Consider the following 18,902-nt stretch of genomic DNA (forward strand, 5'->3'; position numbering starts at 1 on the left):
TACGTAACACCTAAAAGTATTATTCCCATCCACCTTTTGCTCCAATGGAGTATCACCAGCTCATGCTATACAAGCATGTATTCTTAAGCTTGCCTCATCGAACCTTTCTTTGTTGTGGAAGCCTTTCAACTTCTTCATACATGATCAAAACATTATGAATAATTCAAGTCAAAGCTATAAAAATATGCTTAATATGTATTTGGTGAACCCTTTAAATAACATATAATAAAAATATTTAACCTTCACTTGCAGCAATAAAATATAATAAGATTTGAATAGACCTTACAACTTTATAGGTCATCTGATGAGATAGGCTATTGCAACCTATATGAAATGTCAATGCACAATAAACTGATATGTGTACATCCCACCTTCACATGCTGCTTATAATTATAATAATATTTGATGGGATATTTCATCTTTACAATTTAATTGATATGACGACTTGCTGCAATGTAAACTCCCATCAATGAATAATGAGACAAATTTAGTAGGATCATAAAGACATGATAATATAAGCCTACAAAACTGGTTTGATAATAACAATTGATTTGTCAAAAGGTTTAAATATTAATATGAATCTAATTGAACATTTATATTGTAAAATATATTAATATTTTTTAAAAATAACAATTTCATATTAAAAATCACAATAAAAAGATTGTGTTGTTAAATCAACATATATTATGAAATCAGTATGCATTGTCACAATGTATTGTCACAATCAAGAATTTGCCACTATAATATTATTATGTATTATCACATCAGTTCATCTTGTCAAATCAGTATGTATTATTAAACCAGTTCATTTTGTCAAATATAATAGTAATGATAAATCATACAATTTATTTATTTTTTATCGATCAGTTAATAATTTAACCTATAATTTGATGATCTTCTTCTATATTTTAGCATATTATCTTGTTTTGATGCATGTAACTGGTATCATGCATTCTCCACTCACTCTATAAATCTTTCTGCGGTTGTTATTTCCTTTTTTGCAATGTATAAGACACCAAAAATCTCTTTGAAGAACTTTGATTGTGGAGGGTAGCAGTCGATTGAAAGAATGTTTAGCGCGTTTCACTAATGAATAATGATGGATTAAAGGAGATGGCTAGATCGAATAACATTGATCGGTGCTATGTGCATTCATTGTCAGACTACATATTAGAGCACATGCACTCACATCAAAGTTATGGAGATTCCTTATTATAGGGATGGAGTCGGTTTGAGTGAGGTGGGTTGGAAATTCCTACAAAAGAGGTTTACGGAATATATAGCTGGTAGATGCGGCACTAATTAACGTTCTAAAAGCTAGATATATTGAAATTAGACACTGGGAAGATGAGTTGTTTGAGTTGATTATGGACAACCTAACGACTGATATAGATCACTATATTATTTACGGTAAATAACATACTGCAAAAAATGCATTTCTCGTTCAAACATATAAGAATTTGATTGCTATGTTAGGTACAAAGAGGGTGTTTCTCAATACATCAGACTGACAATACATTATGCTTTGGTTTCAGCACAAATTCAATTGCTGCACGACTCAATCCCAACTCTAAGAATCGTTGAAGTCTTTCTTTTGTTTTTTAGAACTTTTTTAAGTGTGTTATTTAAGTGGTTTAAATGTGATTTGTGTTTGTTATCGTTTAAGTTATTAAGTTTTATGAATATGTACGCTCATGTATGTCTGAATATGATTTTCAATACAATGTTATTGTTGTTGTTGGAATGTTGCTTTTCCTTAAATTTTCTTCTTTTTTTAATATTTAATTTTTTTGTGCTTTTTCAAATCGAGGGAAATAATATTACGAAACAAAATAAATTATACTATTATTTTGAAAAAAAGCATATGTTGAATAATATCTCAATAAATCAATACTTATATTCATTTTAATATATACACTTTTAAAATGTTTAATCTATATTTTTATAAAATTTTAAATACATAAATTTATATAATTTTAAAAATTTAAAACTTAGAAATACCCCAAAATTTTAAAAAAAGTCAATAATGATATTTTTTATTATTACAAAAAAATTGTAAAATCATTGAACATATATGCATTTACAAAATCACGAATATTTATGAATTAAAAAAAAAACTTAACACATACTTTCAACTTAGCACACATGCCTTGAATCATTGTTATCACACTTACTTCGTCATCCAATGCCACCAAATTGCTATGTCGTGCATTAAAAAAATAATTTAAATGTAAGTCACTCCATCAACGGATGACTTACATAAGTCGCTGAATCTAATGCACCAATTAGCCATGTCATGCTTTTTTTTTTAAAAAAAAAAATAAACTTCTTTTTTTAATATTTAATTTTTTTGTGCTTTTTCAAATCGAGGGAAATAATATTACGAAACAAAATAAATTATACTATTATTTTGAAAAAAAGCATATGTTGAATAATATCTCAATAAATCAATACTTATATTCATTTTAATATATACACTTTTAAAATGTTTAATCTATATTTTTATAAAATTTTAAATACATAAATTTATATAATTTTAAAAATTTAAAACTTAGAAATACCCCAAAATAAAAAAAAACCAATAATGATATTTTTTATTATTACAAAAAAATTGTAAAATCATTGAACATATATGCATTTACAAAATCATGAATATTTATGAATTAAAAAAAAAACTTAACACATACTTTCAACTTAGCACACATGCCTTGAATCATTGTTATCACACTTACTTCGTCATCCAATGCCACCAAATTGCTATGTCGTGCATTAAAAAAATAATTTAAATGTAAGTCACTCCATCAACAGATGACTTACATAAGTCGCTGAATCTAATGCACCAATTAGCCATAACATGCATATTTTTTCTTAAAATAAAATTTATTGTAAGTCACCTTTTACATTAAGTCGTGAATTGGATCCTAATTTTTAAACGACTAACGATTAGCTGACTCGACTTTGACTAGTCAACATAAGTCACCTATTAAAGGAGCGACTTTGTCTACTATTAAATTTTATTTTAATCATACTTATACACTTAATTTAATTATTAAAAGTACTTATTGTAAAAATTTTACCTTCGTTCAATTACTCGATTAATCTGAACTAAGAAAACAAGGATGCATGTCAATTTACTAATTTTATTGTCTCGTATAAGAATCAAGCAAAATAAGATAATAAAGGCTCTAATAAATCTAATTAAGCTAAGATAAATCAAGTTTTATAGATTGATTTAGAGTGTTTAAAATTTAGTCTTAATGTAATTTGACATTCACTTTTTTCAAATGTAAAGGAATTATAAGAATTTTTTAATTTATTAGATCACACTTTAAAAAAATCCACTCCTTGTTAACCTCTAAAAAATAAATATACCACTTTCAACTACGTTGCTACATTTTGAATGCTGTACAATCTGATCCGTTTTCATCTTCCAAAATTCCGCATCTCGGCCGTTCTTTCCGATTCAGAGCCGAATGTACGGCTCAGATAATTGATCAAAAAGCATTACTGCACCCTTTCCATCACCATCCGTGTATAATCAAACGGTTGAAAATTCTTTTCACCGCTTCCCTTAACGCCGCGGTTCACGTGAGGCAATTTCACTGCAATATATCGGGTTTGGCGGGGTCCCCGGTCCCCACCCCATCCTTCATCAATCAAAAAGATCTTACGCCGTTCCTTTTCCATAAGCAAAACCAGCGGCCGTGATCGCATCATCACCGTTCGGCACTAGGGTTTCGGCCGTTCGCATCACCGTCGTCTTCTTGAACCGCTGGAATCGGCGATGTCAGCCCCTTTCGGAGCCGATCTTCCGAACCATGGAGGCGACGCTCGTGCTCAGATGGTCGAAGGCGCTCCGGCCGATCAGGAGGGGGAGCAGGAGGCAGCTGATGCTGCTATGCAGCTTGTGAGCTCTAACCCGAATCAGCTCACGCTGTTGTTTCAGGGGGAGGTCTATGTTTTCGACTCGGTGACGCCCGAAAAGGTACCGTTTCGCGAAGATTTCTGTTAGTGATTGGACGCGGTTACTTTTGTTGTCTGAATAATGTGATTGAGGACGATAGAACTGGGGAACTACCAATTTACTATATAGCGTTATTCATTTTTTGATCCTTTTGCTATAAGGTGATTTCAAGAAGAGTTGTTGGAATTATGATTTCGAGAATAGTTGTAGTTAGCGTATAAGGGTACTGCCATGTTATTTGAAAGGTCTTTAAAATATACGGTTATATTTAGCATACATTATAGATATGAACCGACACTTGGTGTATCCTTTGTTAATTTTGGTGTAAATTCTTTATCTTGAATGTCAACTAAGTTGGATTTTTAGAAGAGAATCTTCTACGTTTATAATTGTAATTTGCACCCAAGCGCCTGTCTTGTAGTTTATTTTGATCATGACCAATATTACATTAGGACAAGGCAACATCGGAAAATCCGCTAGCTTTTCCATACGATTTCTATCCAGATTGGAAAATCTCTTTTTTCAGTTGGATTGTATTTATTTTTTTCTCATCGAGTTCAGGAAGATGGAAATAGGATGTTAGTGCAATGATGTTTGGGTTAATAAATTTAATGTGTATATTTGAATTAGATTAACAGGGTTTTTTGAGTCGTTGTAGTTTATAGGTAAGTAATGGGTTTATGGAGTTTAACTAGTTTATGACTCTTTGGGGCCATTTGGTAGAATCTAGGATTTCATTCAAGTAGGATTTCGTAAATCCTCTAAATCCGAATTTATGAAATCTTGAGGGGGTTAAATCTTGAAAACTGTTTGGTAACCTTCATGATAAATCCTATGGGACTGTTTGGCTATTCCATTCAGGATTTAAAGAGGTTTAAAGATTTGGGCAGAGTTTCTTCCTTCCCGCGCCAATGGAGCCGGAGGATTTCGGAAATCCGTCGAAAGAGAGGATTTCCGAAATCCGGGATTTACGACGAAAAGGTGGAATTTTCTATCTACGGAGGCTTTGATTTTCCGTGAGATTTGGTTTTGCATTTTAGGCCATTGGCTGGATTTCGCCTCAAATCCGCATACCAAACAGCCCCTTTAGGTGCCATGTATTTCTCTAAAAAATCTACATTGTGTGGAATTATGATGAATGAAGTAAGGTGAGCCTCTCTTCTCTTAGTTCCCTCAACCAATTTCTAGAGTTGTTAGTATCCTAGAATATGCCATTTATCCCTCACGTAGCAATGCATGTCTATCAATGGTGTTCATCTTGGGACTCGACCTGATTGCGATAAATATTAGACTCGAGGATGTTTAGAACTCCATAATTTAATGGGGAAGAAGGGATCACAAAACACAAAGTGGAGCTATTTCATTTGATTTATTATTTTTCCTAATACTCCCAAGAAATAGGATTTATAGAATTACAGGGACTCTTAAAGAGTCATTAGCTACCTATTAATTCCTAACACCGCTCAAAATATATATTATTATTATGTAAGTACCAATCCTAACCCTTTAATTACCTAGCACTTTAAATCGAACTTGCCTCAAAGTTAATCAAGGCACCATAAGAACTACACGATGGAGAGCTCTATGTGGACATAGAGGTTTCAACACAATATTTGAGCTTGGAAAGTGGGATTTGGCAAACCATGGTGCTAAATGGCTTGTTATGACATATATTGATGGAGGAGTGGGTGGCAAGCGAATTTGGATGACAAAAGCCGGGAAGTTGGAGATTTGGGTTGCAAGATGAGATGACAAAGGCATTGGTTGTGGAAGGATGCGAGCAATGGATAGAGAGACAAGTCAGTTCTGTAGTTTTTTTATTTTTTTATGAGAGACATTGATTCAATTTCTAGGTTTGATGTAGTCAATAATTTACATTTTATGAATTTTTTTTTGAACGCTATGTATTTTATTTTGTATTGCCCTATGATGAAAAACAACCCATTATCATGCTGAGTTCGGTGCTCTCGAGTTGGTTCACACCATTGTCCTTCCTCTTGTGTTGATCCTGCTTCCTTGCTCCTTGGTAGCTGGTTGAGTATTTATAAGGGCTGCTTTTCCTTATTGGGCTTTGCCCATTTCTCCCCTTAGGTTGGTGGTTGCTTGAATTCTTCCCCTTGCTTTATGTTCGGTTTCCGTGCTGGTTGTTCGGTTTCCCTACTAGCTATTCGGTTTACTTTGCTGGCTGTTTGGTTTTCCCTTGCCGATTTCAGTGCATGATGCTTTGGCTTCTTCTTTAATGAGCTGATTTGGATGATTCTTATTGGATGTATTTTAGGCACATTTATGTGAGCAAATAAATGCTCCTATATGTAGTGGCTGATTCTCTATTGGGGGGAGTTTTTTTGAAGAAAAAAATTTAAACCTGTGGGTTTCTTCCTAGTTTGCGAGCCGGTCTTCTACCTAATCCCTATTGCTTCCTCTCGGGTTTCTTTCTACTTCTTCCCTCTACGATTTTTCCTTCCACCAGTATCTTTCTTCTCTAAACATTGTGAGTTTTGTGGTGGTATTGTGTCTTGTTCTATTGGTATTTGCCTGAGGAGTGCATACTTATGTTGGATCAAAATTTTAGTGGTGGATCACTGGTTAGATCTTTCCTTTGAGCACCTTTTCCTGATTTTGTGATTTGCATGTGAGGTGACCAGTTGTGGTTGATCTGAGAGTTTTTATAGTTCATATGTTTTTATATTTTTTTTCTTACGAGATTTCCTAATCATTTTCTCATATTTGTTTCCTACTAAGTTTCTTTCAGTTGGTGTTTGCTTATGTTTTATTGAAAGGAAGTTCTTAACTGCATGCCTAGTGTTCTCCTAAAAGGTTTAAGATCCTAGGTTTCATCAGCGTTGTTGTGGATGAGAATGGAGGTGGCGGTCAAGGCAGAGATGGTGCTCTTTGTATTGGCAGTGCTCAATAAGAGCACCATTGATGCAATCTCGTTTTTGGGATTGATAAAAAACAACATATTTTAGGATACTAATAACTCCTGAAATGATTGGGGAAGAAAAAGGCATCAGAAAATACAGTGAGGTGCTATTTGGCTAATTTTGTTCTAATCATATATACTTATTTAGGCACTAGAAATTTATCAATAAATTGTTGATGCATGTAATATAATCTTCCTTTAACCGTGTCATGATTGTTTTGGCGCCCTTAAGAAAGGCACACTTTCAATTGTCACTGCACTTTCAAGTGATGCTCAGCCAGTGCTTTGAGAATCTAGCTGAATTTCTGTTCTAATCATTCTTTTATTCTTAATTACATCTATTGTGCTACAGGTGCAAGCTGTATTGTTATTATTGGGAGGGTGTGAAGTGCCTACTTGTGTATCTGGCTCAGCATTAGTATGCAATCAAGATGACAGGGTATGCTCAAAAGTTTAAATGCATCATCAGGTTACAAACTTGAATTTTTGTTGATGGGTTTCTTTTTGTTTGTAAACAGGGAATGGATGATATACTACGACGCACTAATATTCCAGCAAAACGGTTAGCATCTCTTATCAGGTTTCGCGAAAAGCGGAAGGAACGATGTTTTGACAAGAAAATTCGTTATGATGTTAGAAAAGAGGTTGCTCTCAGGTATGCCAGGTTTTATCTTTGTCATTGAAGTCCTTGGTTTTTCTAATTTCCTAGCTACTGAAAATTGGAGTTGTAAACATAACATTTTGGGTAATTTAATACATGATCATTTTGTGAATTTTGGACCTTTGTTTAGAGAACCATCTAGGCTCTGATTTAGCGGTGAATACAATTGAAGGGATATTACTACATACCACTGTCTATCTATTTTAGGATGTAATTTGTATAATCAGAATTACCACTGGATGCTCTAAATAGTATGTCAATATGTTTTATCTTGTCAAAATTATGTTACTTCATCACTATGAGTGCTATAATCTGTTGTTGTTTTTATATAAAGGTTGTGTCATATTTTCATAGTGACAACTTTTTTTTTTTCTTAATCACCACTTCTTCATAAGTGCTCTCATTTCCATTCAAAAGGAATGGGATTTTCTGATAAAATCTTGTGTTAAAACTTATCAATCGTAGCAATTTTTTTTTTTTAATAAATTTTTGTCTTCATTTATGATGCGTAAGACAAACATCATGCACGCTAGGGATTTTCCAAAAATATATATATTTTTAAATTCATGTGTCTACATTCATTCACTCTAATACTGCACTAGACTTGGGTGCTCTGCACACTAAGCTGGCTTGCATTAATCTCTAATTTGTTATAGAAGTGTTCAAACTTAATTAAGAAATAGTTAAAATATTAATCATGTCACTATACTTGATCGATGCATTTTTATTTGATTTCTTACTTATCTATAAATGTGCACAAGATCATATATCGTCCTTATCCAATTATTTGGTGACTGTTTTATGAATTCTCATTTCCAATCATTCTTGTTAAGTGTTGTATGAGTTGCTAAATCTATTCTTGAGAAATCATTTTGAATAAATTCTATCCATATAACCTTAGCTGTATGATTTCTCCCTCATTATCTTCGGACATGGCATGTTTTTAACCTGGTGTTCCTTTAATATAATAATTTCTTAATTTATCCTTCTGAGTTCTATCAAACATCCATTTTAATATTTCATGTTTGTCAACCTCAACTTAGATGTGAATAACTTTTTTAACTACCCAACATTAGAATTGATACATCATCGTTGTTCTGATTGTGTTTTTTAAAAATTTAATTTGAAGTATTTAAGATATTTTGTTATCCCGTAATAATCCTGAAATACTTCTTAATTTAACAATCCAAATTTAGCTCTGGAAGCTATAGATAACATCGAGAATAAGCTGTTGATACACTGAGTTTTATCTTTCTTGGTGCAATGATTGCAAAAATATCATGATCTCCAAAAATTAAAGATAAATATCTAGTATGCTTTGACTCTCCTATAATCTATCTTGATCTAAAAGATAATCAAAATTTGTCGGCTTCATATTACAAATTGCATGATAATTTCCTCCTAAAAAGATTGAAATATGCATTCCTTGTCATTCCTTGTGAGCGTTTCTTATATGGAGTAAGCATGTAGCAGGATTAGTTGGTCATGTTGAAGTCCATAGATATGTTTCTTTAAAAACCATGGTTCGTGCCATATAAGGGGAAGGAGGGAGATTCTTGGTGGAGCTCCAGAGGTTGGAGGGAGGTGGGACAGAGGAGATAGAGGACATTCTATGCATTGTTCAACCACTACTTTGATAGTTTAGGGAGATATTTCAGCTTCCCCAGGGATTGCTACCCCCACGAGAGCATGTGCACTTTATTGTTTTGAAGTAAGGAGTCTCCTCCATTAGTGTCCGGCCATACCGCTACCGTCATTCAGAAGGATAAGATTGAGAGATTGATTCAAGAGATGCTTAAAGCTGAAATCATGCATAATGTGAGCCCTTTCTCTAGTCTTGTATTGCTGGTGAAGAAGAAAGATGAAAGTTGGAGGTCATGTGTAGCCATGCCCTGAACAAGAAAATGGTACCAGACAAATTTTCCATTCCAGTCATTGACGAGCTGTTAGATGAGTTATATGGATTTGTGATAGAAATTCGAGTACCACTAGATCAGAATGCGACCAGGAGACACCCACCTGACAGATTTTAGTACGCAAGAGGGGTACTATAAGTTCTTGGTGATGCCTTTTGGCCTCACTAACACATCGACTACTTTCCAATCTTTGATGAATAGGGTATTTCATTCCTACTTGCGACGGTTTGTGTTGGTATTTTGTGACAATATATTGGTATATATGAGGTCTAAGTGAGAGCACTTGGAGCATTTGAGAGTTGTGCTATCTGTCTTAAGAGAGCACCTTTGTTCGCCAATAAAAAAACATTCTTTTGCCTAGCCATAGTGGAGTATTTAGAGAATGTGGTATCTCAGGAGGAGTGGCAGCTAATTAGAGCAAGATTGAGGCCATGCTCAAGTGGCTCATACCTAAGACTTTGAAGGAGTTGGGAGGATTCTTGGGACTCACAGGCTACTATCGAAAATTTGTGAAATGATACAGTTCTATAGCATGGCCGTTGACGTACAACTTCAACTAGGGAGAGTTAGCTACCAGGCATTTGAGGAGTTGAAGAAGGCTATGACTAGTGTGCCAGTTTTAGCTCTTTCAGATTTCAACCAGGCTTTTGTAGTTGAGACAAATGCCTCGGGTTTTGGGTTGGGAGCAGTACTCATGCATAATTAGAGACCCATGGCCTATTTCTATCAGGTGTTGATGGCCAAGGCAAGACTAAATTCAATCTATGAGAGGAAGCTGATAGTGATTGTGTTGGCCATTCATAAATGACGACTTTATTTATTGGAAGATATTTCATCGTCAGAACTGATTAGAAGAGTTTGAAGTATTTGTTGGAGTAAAGAATTATCACTAAGGAGCATCAAAAGTGGCTTTCCAATTTATTGAGTTATGACTTCGAGATTTAGTATCGATATGGAGTTAAAAACAAAGCAACAGCTGGTTTATCCAGGTGCATGGAGGAGCCCCAGATGATGGCATTGTTTGTGTCCTTAGTGGTTGACTGGGAAGCATTGAGAAGAGAGAGTGAAGAGGATGCAAGGTTGAGAAAAATTAAGGAGGAGCTGTGCAAAATAAGGAAAATCATCCGAGTTAGTCAGTGGTGGGATGGATGTTGCTTCATAATGGGCGGTTTGTGCTTCTAAAGACCTCTTCTTACATTCCTTGCTTGCTTTAGGAGTTTCACGAGATGGCCAATGGGGGACATTCATGGGTCAATAAGGCCTATCGTTGACTTTCTACAGAGCTGTATTGGGAGTGTATACAGAAGAATGTCGAGAAGATGGTGGCTAGCCATACCTGTTAATGGCAAATGGCTCACCATGGTGCAAATGTCCCTTTGAGCTGAAGGGGCATTTGTTGAGATCTCAACAAATTATGAAGAAGCAAGCATATGCACACAAGAGAGACATTCAATTTGAGGTGGAGGATAGGGTTTAATTTAAACTTCGACCCTAGAGATAGAGAACCCTGGCACGAAAAAAGAATGAGAAGTTATCACCCCATTATTTTTGGTTCTTGCAAGATAGTGGAGTTTATCGGTGTCGTGGCATATCGCCTACAATTACCACCATCGTGAGACATCCACCCAGTGTTTTATGTGTCCCAATTGCGACATGTGATAGGAGAGCACATTCTATTTTCTGCACCTCCCCCATCCTTGACGGATGACATGAAGGTGTTGTTAGAACCATTAGCGGTTGAAGGAGTGTGCCATGGAGTAATATGAAGCAAAGAAGTATTGATTAGGTGGAAGAACCTAAAGTAGTATGAAGCCACATGTGAGTCCCACTAGATTATTCAACAACAGTTTGGGGGGAAAGGGAGGAGAATTAAAGGAGGGGGTTGGTAAGGGATTAGAATTAAGGGGAGGGGGTTGGAAAGGGAGGAGAATTAAAAGAGTGTATCACTTGTCAAAGGAGGTGGGGGGAAAAACATGGAGGAGTAAATTCAGGTTTTGGGGGGAGAGTTATATTAGGTTTTTTGGTGGCATTATTTTTCTTCATGCATATTTTGTTAGTGTTCTTGTTGCCCACTTTTTGTGGGGATTCTAGTGGCATCTAGAGTTTGGGAGAGAAGTTCTTTCTCTTGAAAGATGACCATTGTGTCTAGTTTGTTCGTTTTTGATTTCTTTTCAAGAAAATATGTTTGGTTTACTGAAATTTATTGTTTGTTCGCTGATTTTGTTTGTTCCAACTCATCTTGGAGTTTTAGTCACAGACATGAGCATACTGGAAGTGCTCTTAGATTTGATTGCATTCTTGGTTATAAAGACCTATAGTCACCTACATTTCTTGTGTTGATTTGTAAATTATATATTCAGAATATTATGATGTCATCTTTTGTATTTTCGAAATTCTTTTTGGATGGAACATCCGAGGTCCTGCTCTGTCTCTGAACTATCCTAAGTTCTCTATGCATCTCTTCCTTTATTAACTATTTTCATAATTTCTCTGATAGCAAAATTCAATTGATATACTGTGTTTTTTTTTAATTGCCTAAATGTCCTTTTAGCTGAGTCTATGAAGGATGGTGCCTGTATGAGATAGCGATATGACAGCAGAATAACACAACAAGAGCATGGTTGCTTTTGTAATTTTTTATGTGTTATGTATTAGCGTCAGGTAATATAATTACTTCTAAAAAATAAATGAGGCCAAAATTCCACAATTTAATTTGTATCATATACTCCACATAAGGTCCAACTATTTTTCCACATTTCATTTTCTTTAAAGCTTTTGTAACTTCGATTTTATTAATACGACGATGAAAATAAAAATATCTATTTTCATTTAAGGTGCTAAAATCACTAAAATCAACCGTATTCTCACAATCTTCATTTAAAAACACATCGAAATGTCTCATCTACCTATGTTGAATATCTTTTTCTAATAAAAGCACTTTTAATCTTCATTCTTAATTCTCTTCACTTAAACTAGATCCTTCTCCTATCTTTTTGTTTATCTAACTTAGGCTTCGTTTGGAATAGTTTTTTATTGCTTATTAAAGAAGTTTTTTGTACAAAAATTAATTTTCACTAAAAAACTGTTTTAAGAAGCAGTAAGAAAGTCGTCCCAAATGAAGCCTTATACATATATTTTTCACCCTCCTTAGTATTAAATATATTATATAAATCTTTAAAAGTTAAATTCTTTATATATCATTTTGCTTTTTTAGACTCCCTACGTGCCTAATATATCTTTCTTAATTTTCTGAGCTTTTACATTTAAACAATTTTTTTATAATAAAGCTTTTTATTTTTATTTTCTTTTTTTTTTTAATATTCTGATTTCATCACCAACTATTTTTATTATTAGGAGTTTTTCCTTTTGATATTCCAATCACATAACATTATTTAGATTGCTACCTATTTTTTCTTAGATAATATTAGCTTTCATAAAACACAAAATCTTGAGATATGGAATCCGACTCTCAAAAACCTTTTATTAGCATTCTTTAAGTGGTTTTATCTAATCCTAGAACAATGTTTTAATTCATTTTTAATATTCCAACTCTCTTCTTAAAGCTCAAAACTAATAAGCGATGTTGGGTGTATAAATTTTCATTAGGAATGATTTTGTAATTTTTGCAATCTAAACGATCTATTTTCTTGTAAGAAAATAATTAATTTGAGTTTTTTTATATCCATTTTTATAAGTTATGACTTATGAGATACTCATATCTTTTCATAAATAAGGTATTAACAATTACAAAATCATAAATTAGAGTAAAATCTTATATGTTTCTAGCAACTTCATTAGTTGCTCTAGACTCATAGTCATCTTAAATACTTTTAAAATATTCTATCACTCTATTAACATGTTCATTTAAATTTCTTCCCCTAAAAACTATTTCTTCAAAAATGTATTATTTGTATTAATTCTTTTAAGTGATTCTAAAATTTTAATTTCGAACATATTTCTAAAGTACTTAAGGAGTATAAGTACTTATAATATTAATAATCTTAGCATCAACAATGATCGTAAAATTATAGTTTTATTTACAATTTTTTAAATTTTTATAACATTATTATTTGAACTCTTACCTATAATTAGGCCTACATCATTTCTAGTATGTCTCATACTTGAATACTATAGTCCTAAACTATCAATCTTCTTAGTCTTGTCTCCTACCCATTTAATTTTCTAAATACATAGAATAATTTTTTTCTTATGAATCATATTATCTATTAATTTTATTAATTCTAGTTTCATGAACTAGCTTCTTTGCCCACATCCATCCATAATGTTGGAACTCTTACTTATTTAACATTATTCCTGGACGTAAGTGCAAAAGCCCATATACTTTTTTCATTGTATTCAACCAATACAGTGTGTCACATTTAGGGAACACCTTAATATTAACACAATGTCTTAAAGGATTTATGTCATGATTGTTCGACAAGTTTTATGTTGGTTGTCAATTAACTAACGTATTATTCATTCACTTTTTTCATCCAGAACTTAGGATCCAATAATGAAAATGTTATTAAAATAAAAAATTAAAAAAACCAAGACATCAATATTATAATACAATTTTCATTATTGCTAAGTTGATGTGATAATTTTTGTAAAAACATCATCATCATTTGCCTTAACAGTTCAACAATTTGGGGTCGGTTCGGTACAAATGCTAGCATGTTGGCGTGAATTCTAGGGATAAAAAAACCTGGCAAATACATCATAATACTTAACGGATATGCAGTAAATTGGGTGCTCAGTTTAAGGGTCAGGCGAATCCATATTAATTGCGGAGTAACCCAAACATGTACAGAACTGGACATTTTTTTCGCTATCCAAATTCCAACAATTGTCTGAGCCATGTCCATAGCAAGCTTGTCTAATTCTTATTGGAGTTTTGAACACAGGCAAGTACAAACTGGAAGCATTCTTAGATGTGATTGCATTCGTGGGTGTAAAGAGCTATAAATGACTACATTTTTTTATATTGATTTGTTAGTAAGAGTATTATGATTCCATCTTTTACATTCTAAAAACACTTATAGGATGAAACGTCGAAAAGGTCAGTTTGCTGGGAAGGCTAATCCTGACGATGAGGCATCACCCTCTTTAAGTTGTGATCAAGCTTCAAGCCAAGATGATACTCCTAGGGAAACAAAGTATGTACTTTTTTTTTTCCTTATAAAAATAGTTTCCAGTTTAGTATCTTCTATGGAGTCCTTTCCCCGGCCCCTCATGGTTATTGCTGCTTCCAGCTGCCAGAATTGTGGCATTAGTGCAAAGTTGACACCCGCAATGCGTCGAGGTCCTGGTGGTCCAAGGTCGCTTTGCAACGCATGTGGGCTGATGTGGGCAAACAAGGTTTGGCTAGTAGCTTGTCATTATAAACTTGCAGAGTTCCTCCTATTAGTATCTTTTCCACTTGCTTTTCTTAATGCTCAATCAAATTATTATCATTTAAGAGTTTCTATGAGTGATCTGATTTCTGATGTGATTAATAAGTAATAATTAGAGTCAGAAGCAGAAATTGGAAATAGAAGTACGATATGTTCCTTGTTCTGCTATTTGATAGATGTTATATAATTGTAAATCCAATAGCACTGTACACTTTTGAAGAATACATGGCCTAGGTAAACCTGAAATCATCAGATAGTAAGATCCTTTTATTGGACGAGCGGAGATCCCTGCAGCACCTTCTTATCTGTAGTTCTGTACACTCAATTGTATTTTCTAGCTGTTTGCACTAAGTAGATCGGTTGTATTTTCTTAATCTATCTGAACACTCTTTTGTTCTTTCTAGACAGTATAGCCTAATTTAATTCAAGTAATATGTCTAAATTAATAAAGAAATATATTGGTAACTAGGTAATCTTAGTGGCTGTTTAGTATCCTATTTCAGACAGAATTTGAATAAAATTTACTTTAACCTTGCCAATTACAAATTTTGGGATTTATATCATTCTATTTTGATAAACCCCATTTCAGTCCGAACATTTAAGCTTCGTTTGGGACTGCTTTCTTTTTCTTCTCGAAGTAGCTTTCTAGTACAGAATAAAAGAAATTTATACTAAAAAACTGCTTTAAGAAGCATAAAGAAAGCCGTCTCAAACGAAACCTTAGTTTAATTCCATGATGTACTGTTAATGGATTTAGGATATAAAGCTCTCACAAATTTTAAATCCTGGAATAAATAGTGAAGCAGTTAAATAATATTTAACAAGATGTAAATCTTTTGATGATTTACTAAGTATGGATTTACAGGATTCACTAAATTCTTGCCAACCAACCCCATAAGTGATTTGAATAAATTCTGGTTTCACCATTGTTCATTGTCAAATTGATAAGATGATGAACTAGACTTATCATAACTTGCAGTTTCTGAATGTGTTTTTGTTTTTCTTTTTATCTGCAGGGTACTTTGAGAAGTGTCTCTCAGTCCCCCAAGATGACTACTTTAGCTCTCCCCAGTCCAAATGGAATGGTAGGTCTTTATTTTATTTTTTGTTGAAGGATTACCTCTGATCCAAGTGGCCCTTATACCTGATAATTAATACCATCTAGAAAAACCTATACACCATTATTGAAAAAAAAAATCATATAAATGCATTCTTGAAAGAATGATAAGTATGATAAGAAATACTTGAGTTTGCAAGTAACCCTAAGGGAAATACTTGAGTTCGCAAGCAAACCTAACAGTGATTGGTGAAAAACAGCAAGAAAACCGCTGATTACAGCAGAAAACAGCAATGGTACAGCATCCTTCTTGAGAAATATGTAGAAAACTGGGAGAAAAATGAAGATTTCCACTAATCCATGCATGAAAACAACAAACGATAAAAGTTTCTTCAATTCGAGAGGAAGAAACAACTCTCCAAATCTCTAGCCAAGCCTAGAGCCCAATGAACAAATCCTATATCTCAAATTTGATTTCAAACTCAAGATGAAATTCTAATTCTAGCATTAGCAATTAATTAAAGCCAAATGAGAAATACAAAATCCCTAAACAGCCCCTCATTCAAATATTTCCATCCAAAGTAATTATTAATCAAAAGTGTGGGCCCCATTGGAGCAACCAGCCCTTTCCCTCTCCCTTCCTTGGGCCGGCGGTTGTAGTATAAAACCGGTCCACTAGAGACCGGTTCAATAGCGGCCGACGGCCCTTCTTCGGCCGGCCAAACAAAGTACTGATCAGAACTCTACCAATTTACCTTAGCCTAGATGATAGGTTATTGTAAGCTTTGTTAGGCTTAATAGTTTGATAGTAACTCCTAAGGAGTCTTTGTATTCTAGAAATACTTCCCGTTAGGGAGTAGTAAGTCATAAATATGTCTATTTATGAGATGATCCAGTTGTTGTCTTGTTTTTCTTTTGCCTTCTCTTTCCCAGGTTCCTGCAAGTTCAGAAAGTAGGATCGATGTGAAGCCACCTATTATTTCAAACAATCATGGATCTGCTGAAATGTATGTACTACACCTATGACATATAATTATCATAAAGTATTTGAATTTAAATGAATTTTAAAGCTATTGAATTTATTTTGAGATGAGTCATTACTTGAAAAATCAATCAAAATTTATTTGCACTCATCTCAATACAAATCCAATAGCTTTGAAACCCACATTGACCAAAAATGTATAATTATTAAAATAAATTCTAGTTGCTAGACCTTTCAAAACTGTTGAATTTGGTTTAAGATAAGTGCAATAGATAAAAAAAGTAATTAAAATCTATATTGCACTTATTTTAAATTAACCCAACTTTTATAAAGGCTTCCTTTGGAACAACTTTCTTATTGCTTTCTAAAACGACTTTTTAGTATAATTTTTTTTAAATAGCGAAAAAACAATGGTCAAAAGATGTTATAAACAAGAGAAATTATTACGTGCGGTCATCAGACAGTCCAGAGGTGAATCAGGATGCGTCACGTCACCCCAGTACACAACACCAGTATATAGCAAAAAATAATGTGGTACGTCCTGATTCACCACTAGACCGCACGTACTAATTTCGTCATAAACAAAGCCAAAATCTATCATGATCAAAAGTTGGATCCGATTCAAAAAAATTTCGGTGTTTATCTCAGTTGAATCAGGATTCAATATTTATGAATTCTCTTGTTCAGATTGACACAAGAAGCTCAAGCGGAGGTGCAACCTGGAGAGTAATAAGTGGAGCCACTTGCAGAAGACAAATGTTGTTGCTTTCTACTAATATGAAGAAGAAGCAGCAGTAGTCTCATGCACGGCGTGCTGTTTCTATGACCAATCGTACATTCGGAGAGCTTAATTATGCGATTGTGATGTTATTTTTTTAAGTAAAATGACGTTTATTTTGGTATAATTGACGCTTAATGTTACTTTATTAAATAGGTTTTATTCCTTTGCAAGCAATGCTGCTGTTGATTACTTTATTAATTAGATTTTTATGGTAAGTGTTCAAATGCATAAATAGATAAATATATTTATGTATATATTTCAAATTAAAAGGAGGAGAAATTTCACCCACTGTATATTTATGTCTTTAAATTTTGGTTTTGGTTTTGTGAGATAATAGTGAATGTGTATGAGATTGTCTATTTAATGAATTTGTGTGTGGGTATGTATATGTATATCTCGAAAAATTTCAAAGTAGTTCTTTGTTTGTGTGTGGTTATTTCAGGTAGGGGTGTCAATTTTGGGTCATGGGTCGGGTTAGGGTCGAACCTGAAGTTGACCCGGTACTATTTGGGTCAACCCAAATCCGACACGTTTTTGAAAACGAGTAAGTTTTTTTGACCCGAATCCGACTCGCTTCGGGTCCGGGTAAACCCGGCACGACCCGAATGACACATTTTCAACAAAAAATTGTTAGTTTTCGGGTCAAAACAGGTTAATATCCTCTTTTTCGGATAAAAAATGGGTCAATCTCAGGTTGCCGGGTCAAAATTGATTTTCGGGTTAATTTCGGGTCAAAGGGTTAACTCGAACCCAACCTGATTTTTGAAATCGGTCAAAATGTTGAACCCGAACTCAACCCGTTTTGGGTTCGGGTTGACCTTAACCCGAAATTTTCGAGTCGGGTTTTCGGGTCGTGTCAAATATTGACACCCCTAATTTCAGGTTTCATTTGGAACAATTTTCATATCGTTTTGTTTTTAGATTAAGGTCTTGTTTGGGATGATTTTCTTATTACTTCTTAAAATTGTTTTTTAGTACAAATTTTTAAAATTTTATATTAAAAAATTACTTTACAAAGCAATAAAAAAGCTGTTCAGAAGAAAGCCTAAATTTATAATTTTTATTTGACAATTATTATTTTTTTTCTTGTTTTTAAGAATATTTTGTGTTAAAAAGTTGCTTTCAAAAATTCAAATTTACTATTAAAACTATAGCTGTTCCAAGTGAATTCTTAGTCCTGAGCATCACATTGATCCAATTTAGTGATCCGTGTGAGAGATCGTAT

General features: G+C 33.6%; 1 protein-coding gene across 2 annotated transcripts; it reads left to right on the forward strand.

Annotated features, from left to right (window-relative positions):
* Positions 1 to 3,682: 3,682 nt before the first annotated feature.
* Positions 3,683 to 17,931, forward strand: LOC110094350 (GATA transcription factor 18). Of its 2 annotated transcripts, none has more exons than XM_028696910.1 (8): positions 3,683 to 3,985; positions 7,240 to 7,326; positions 7,406 to 7,542; positions 14,507 to 14,620; positions 14,717 to 14,831; positions 15,874 to 15,942; positions 16,848 to 16,921; positions 17,584 to 17,931. In XM_028696910.1, exons 1-8 carry the CDS (start codon positions 3,785 to 3,787, stop codon positions 17,624 to 17,626), a joined length of 840 nt encoding a protein of 279 aa, XP_028552743.1. In that variant the 5' UTR covers positions 3,683 to 3,784; the 3' UTR covers positions 17,627 to 17,931. The 2 variants fall into 2 exon arrangements, with proteins under 2 accessions (XP_028552743.1, XP_020675228.1); XM_020819569.2 differs by having other exon boundaries at positions 3,684 to 3,985; positions 14,717 to 14,822.
* Positions 17,932 to 18,902: the final 971 nt, after the last annotated feature.

Source organism: Dendrobium catenatum, unplaced genomic scaffold (genome assembly GCF_001605985.2).
Source record: "Dendrobium catenatum unplaced genomic scaffold, ASM160598v2 fragScaff_scaffold_853, whole genome shotgun sequence".
Lineage (NCBI taxonomy): Eukaryota > Viridiplantae > Streptophyta > Magnoliopsida > Asparagales > Orchidaceae > Dendrobium > Dendrobium catenatum.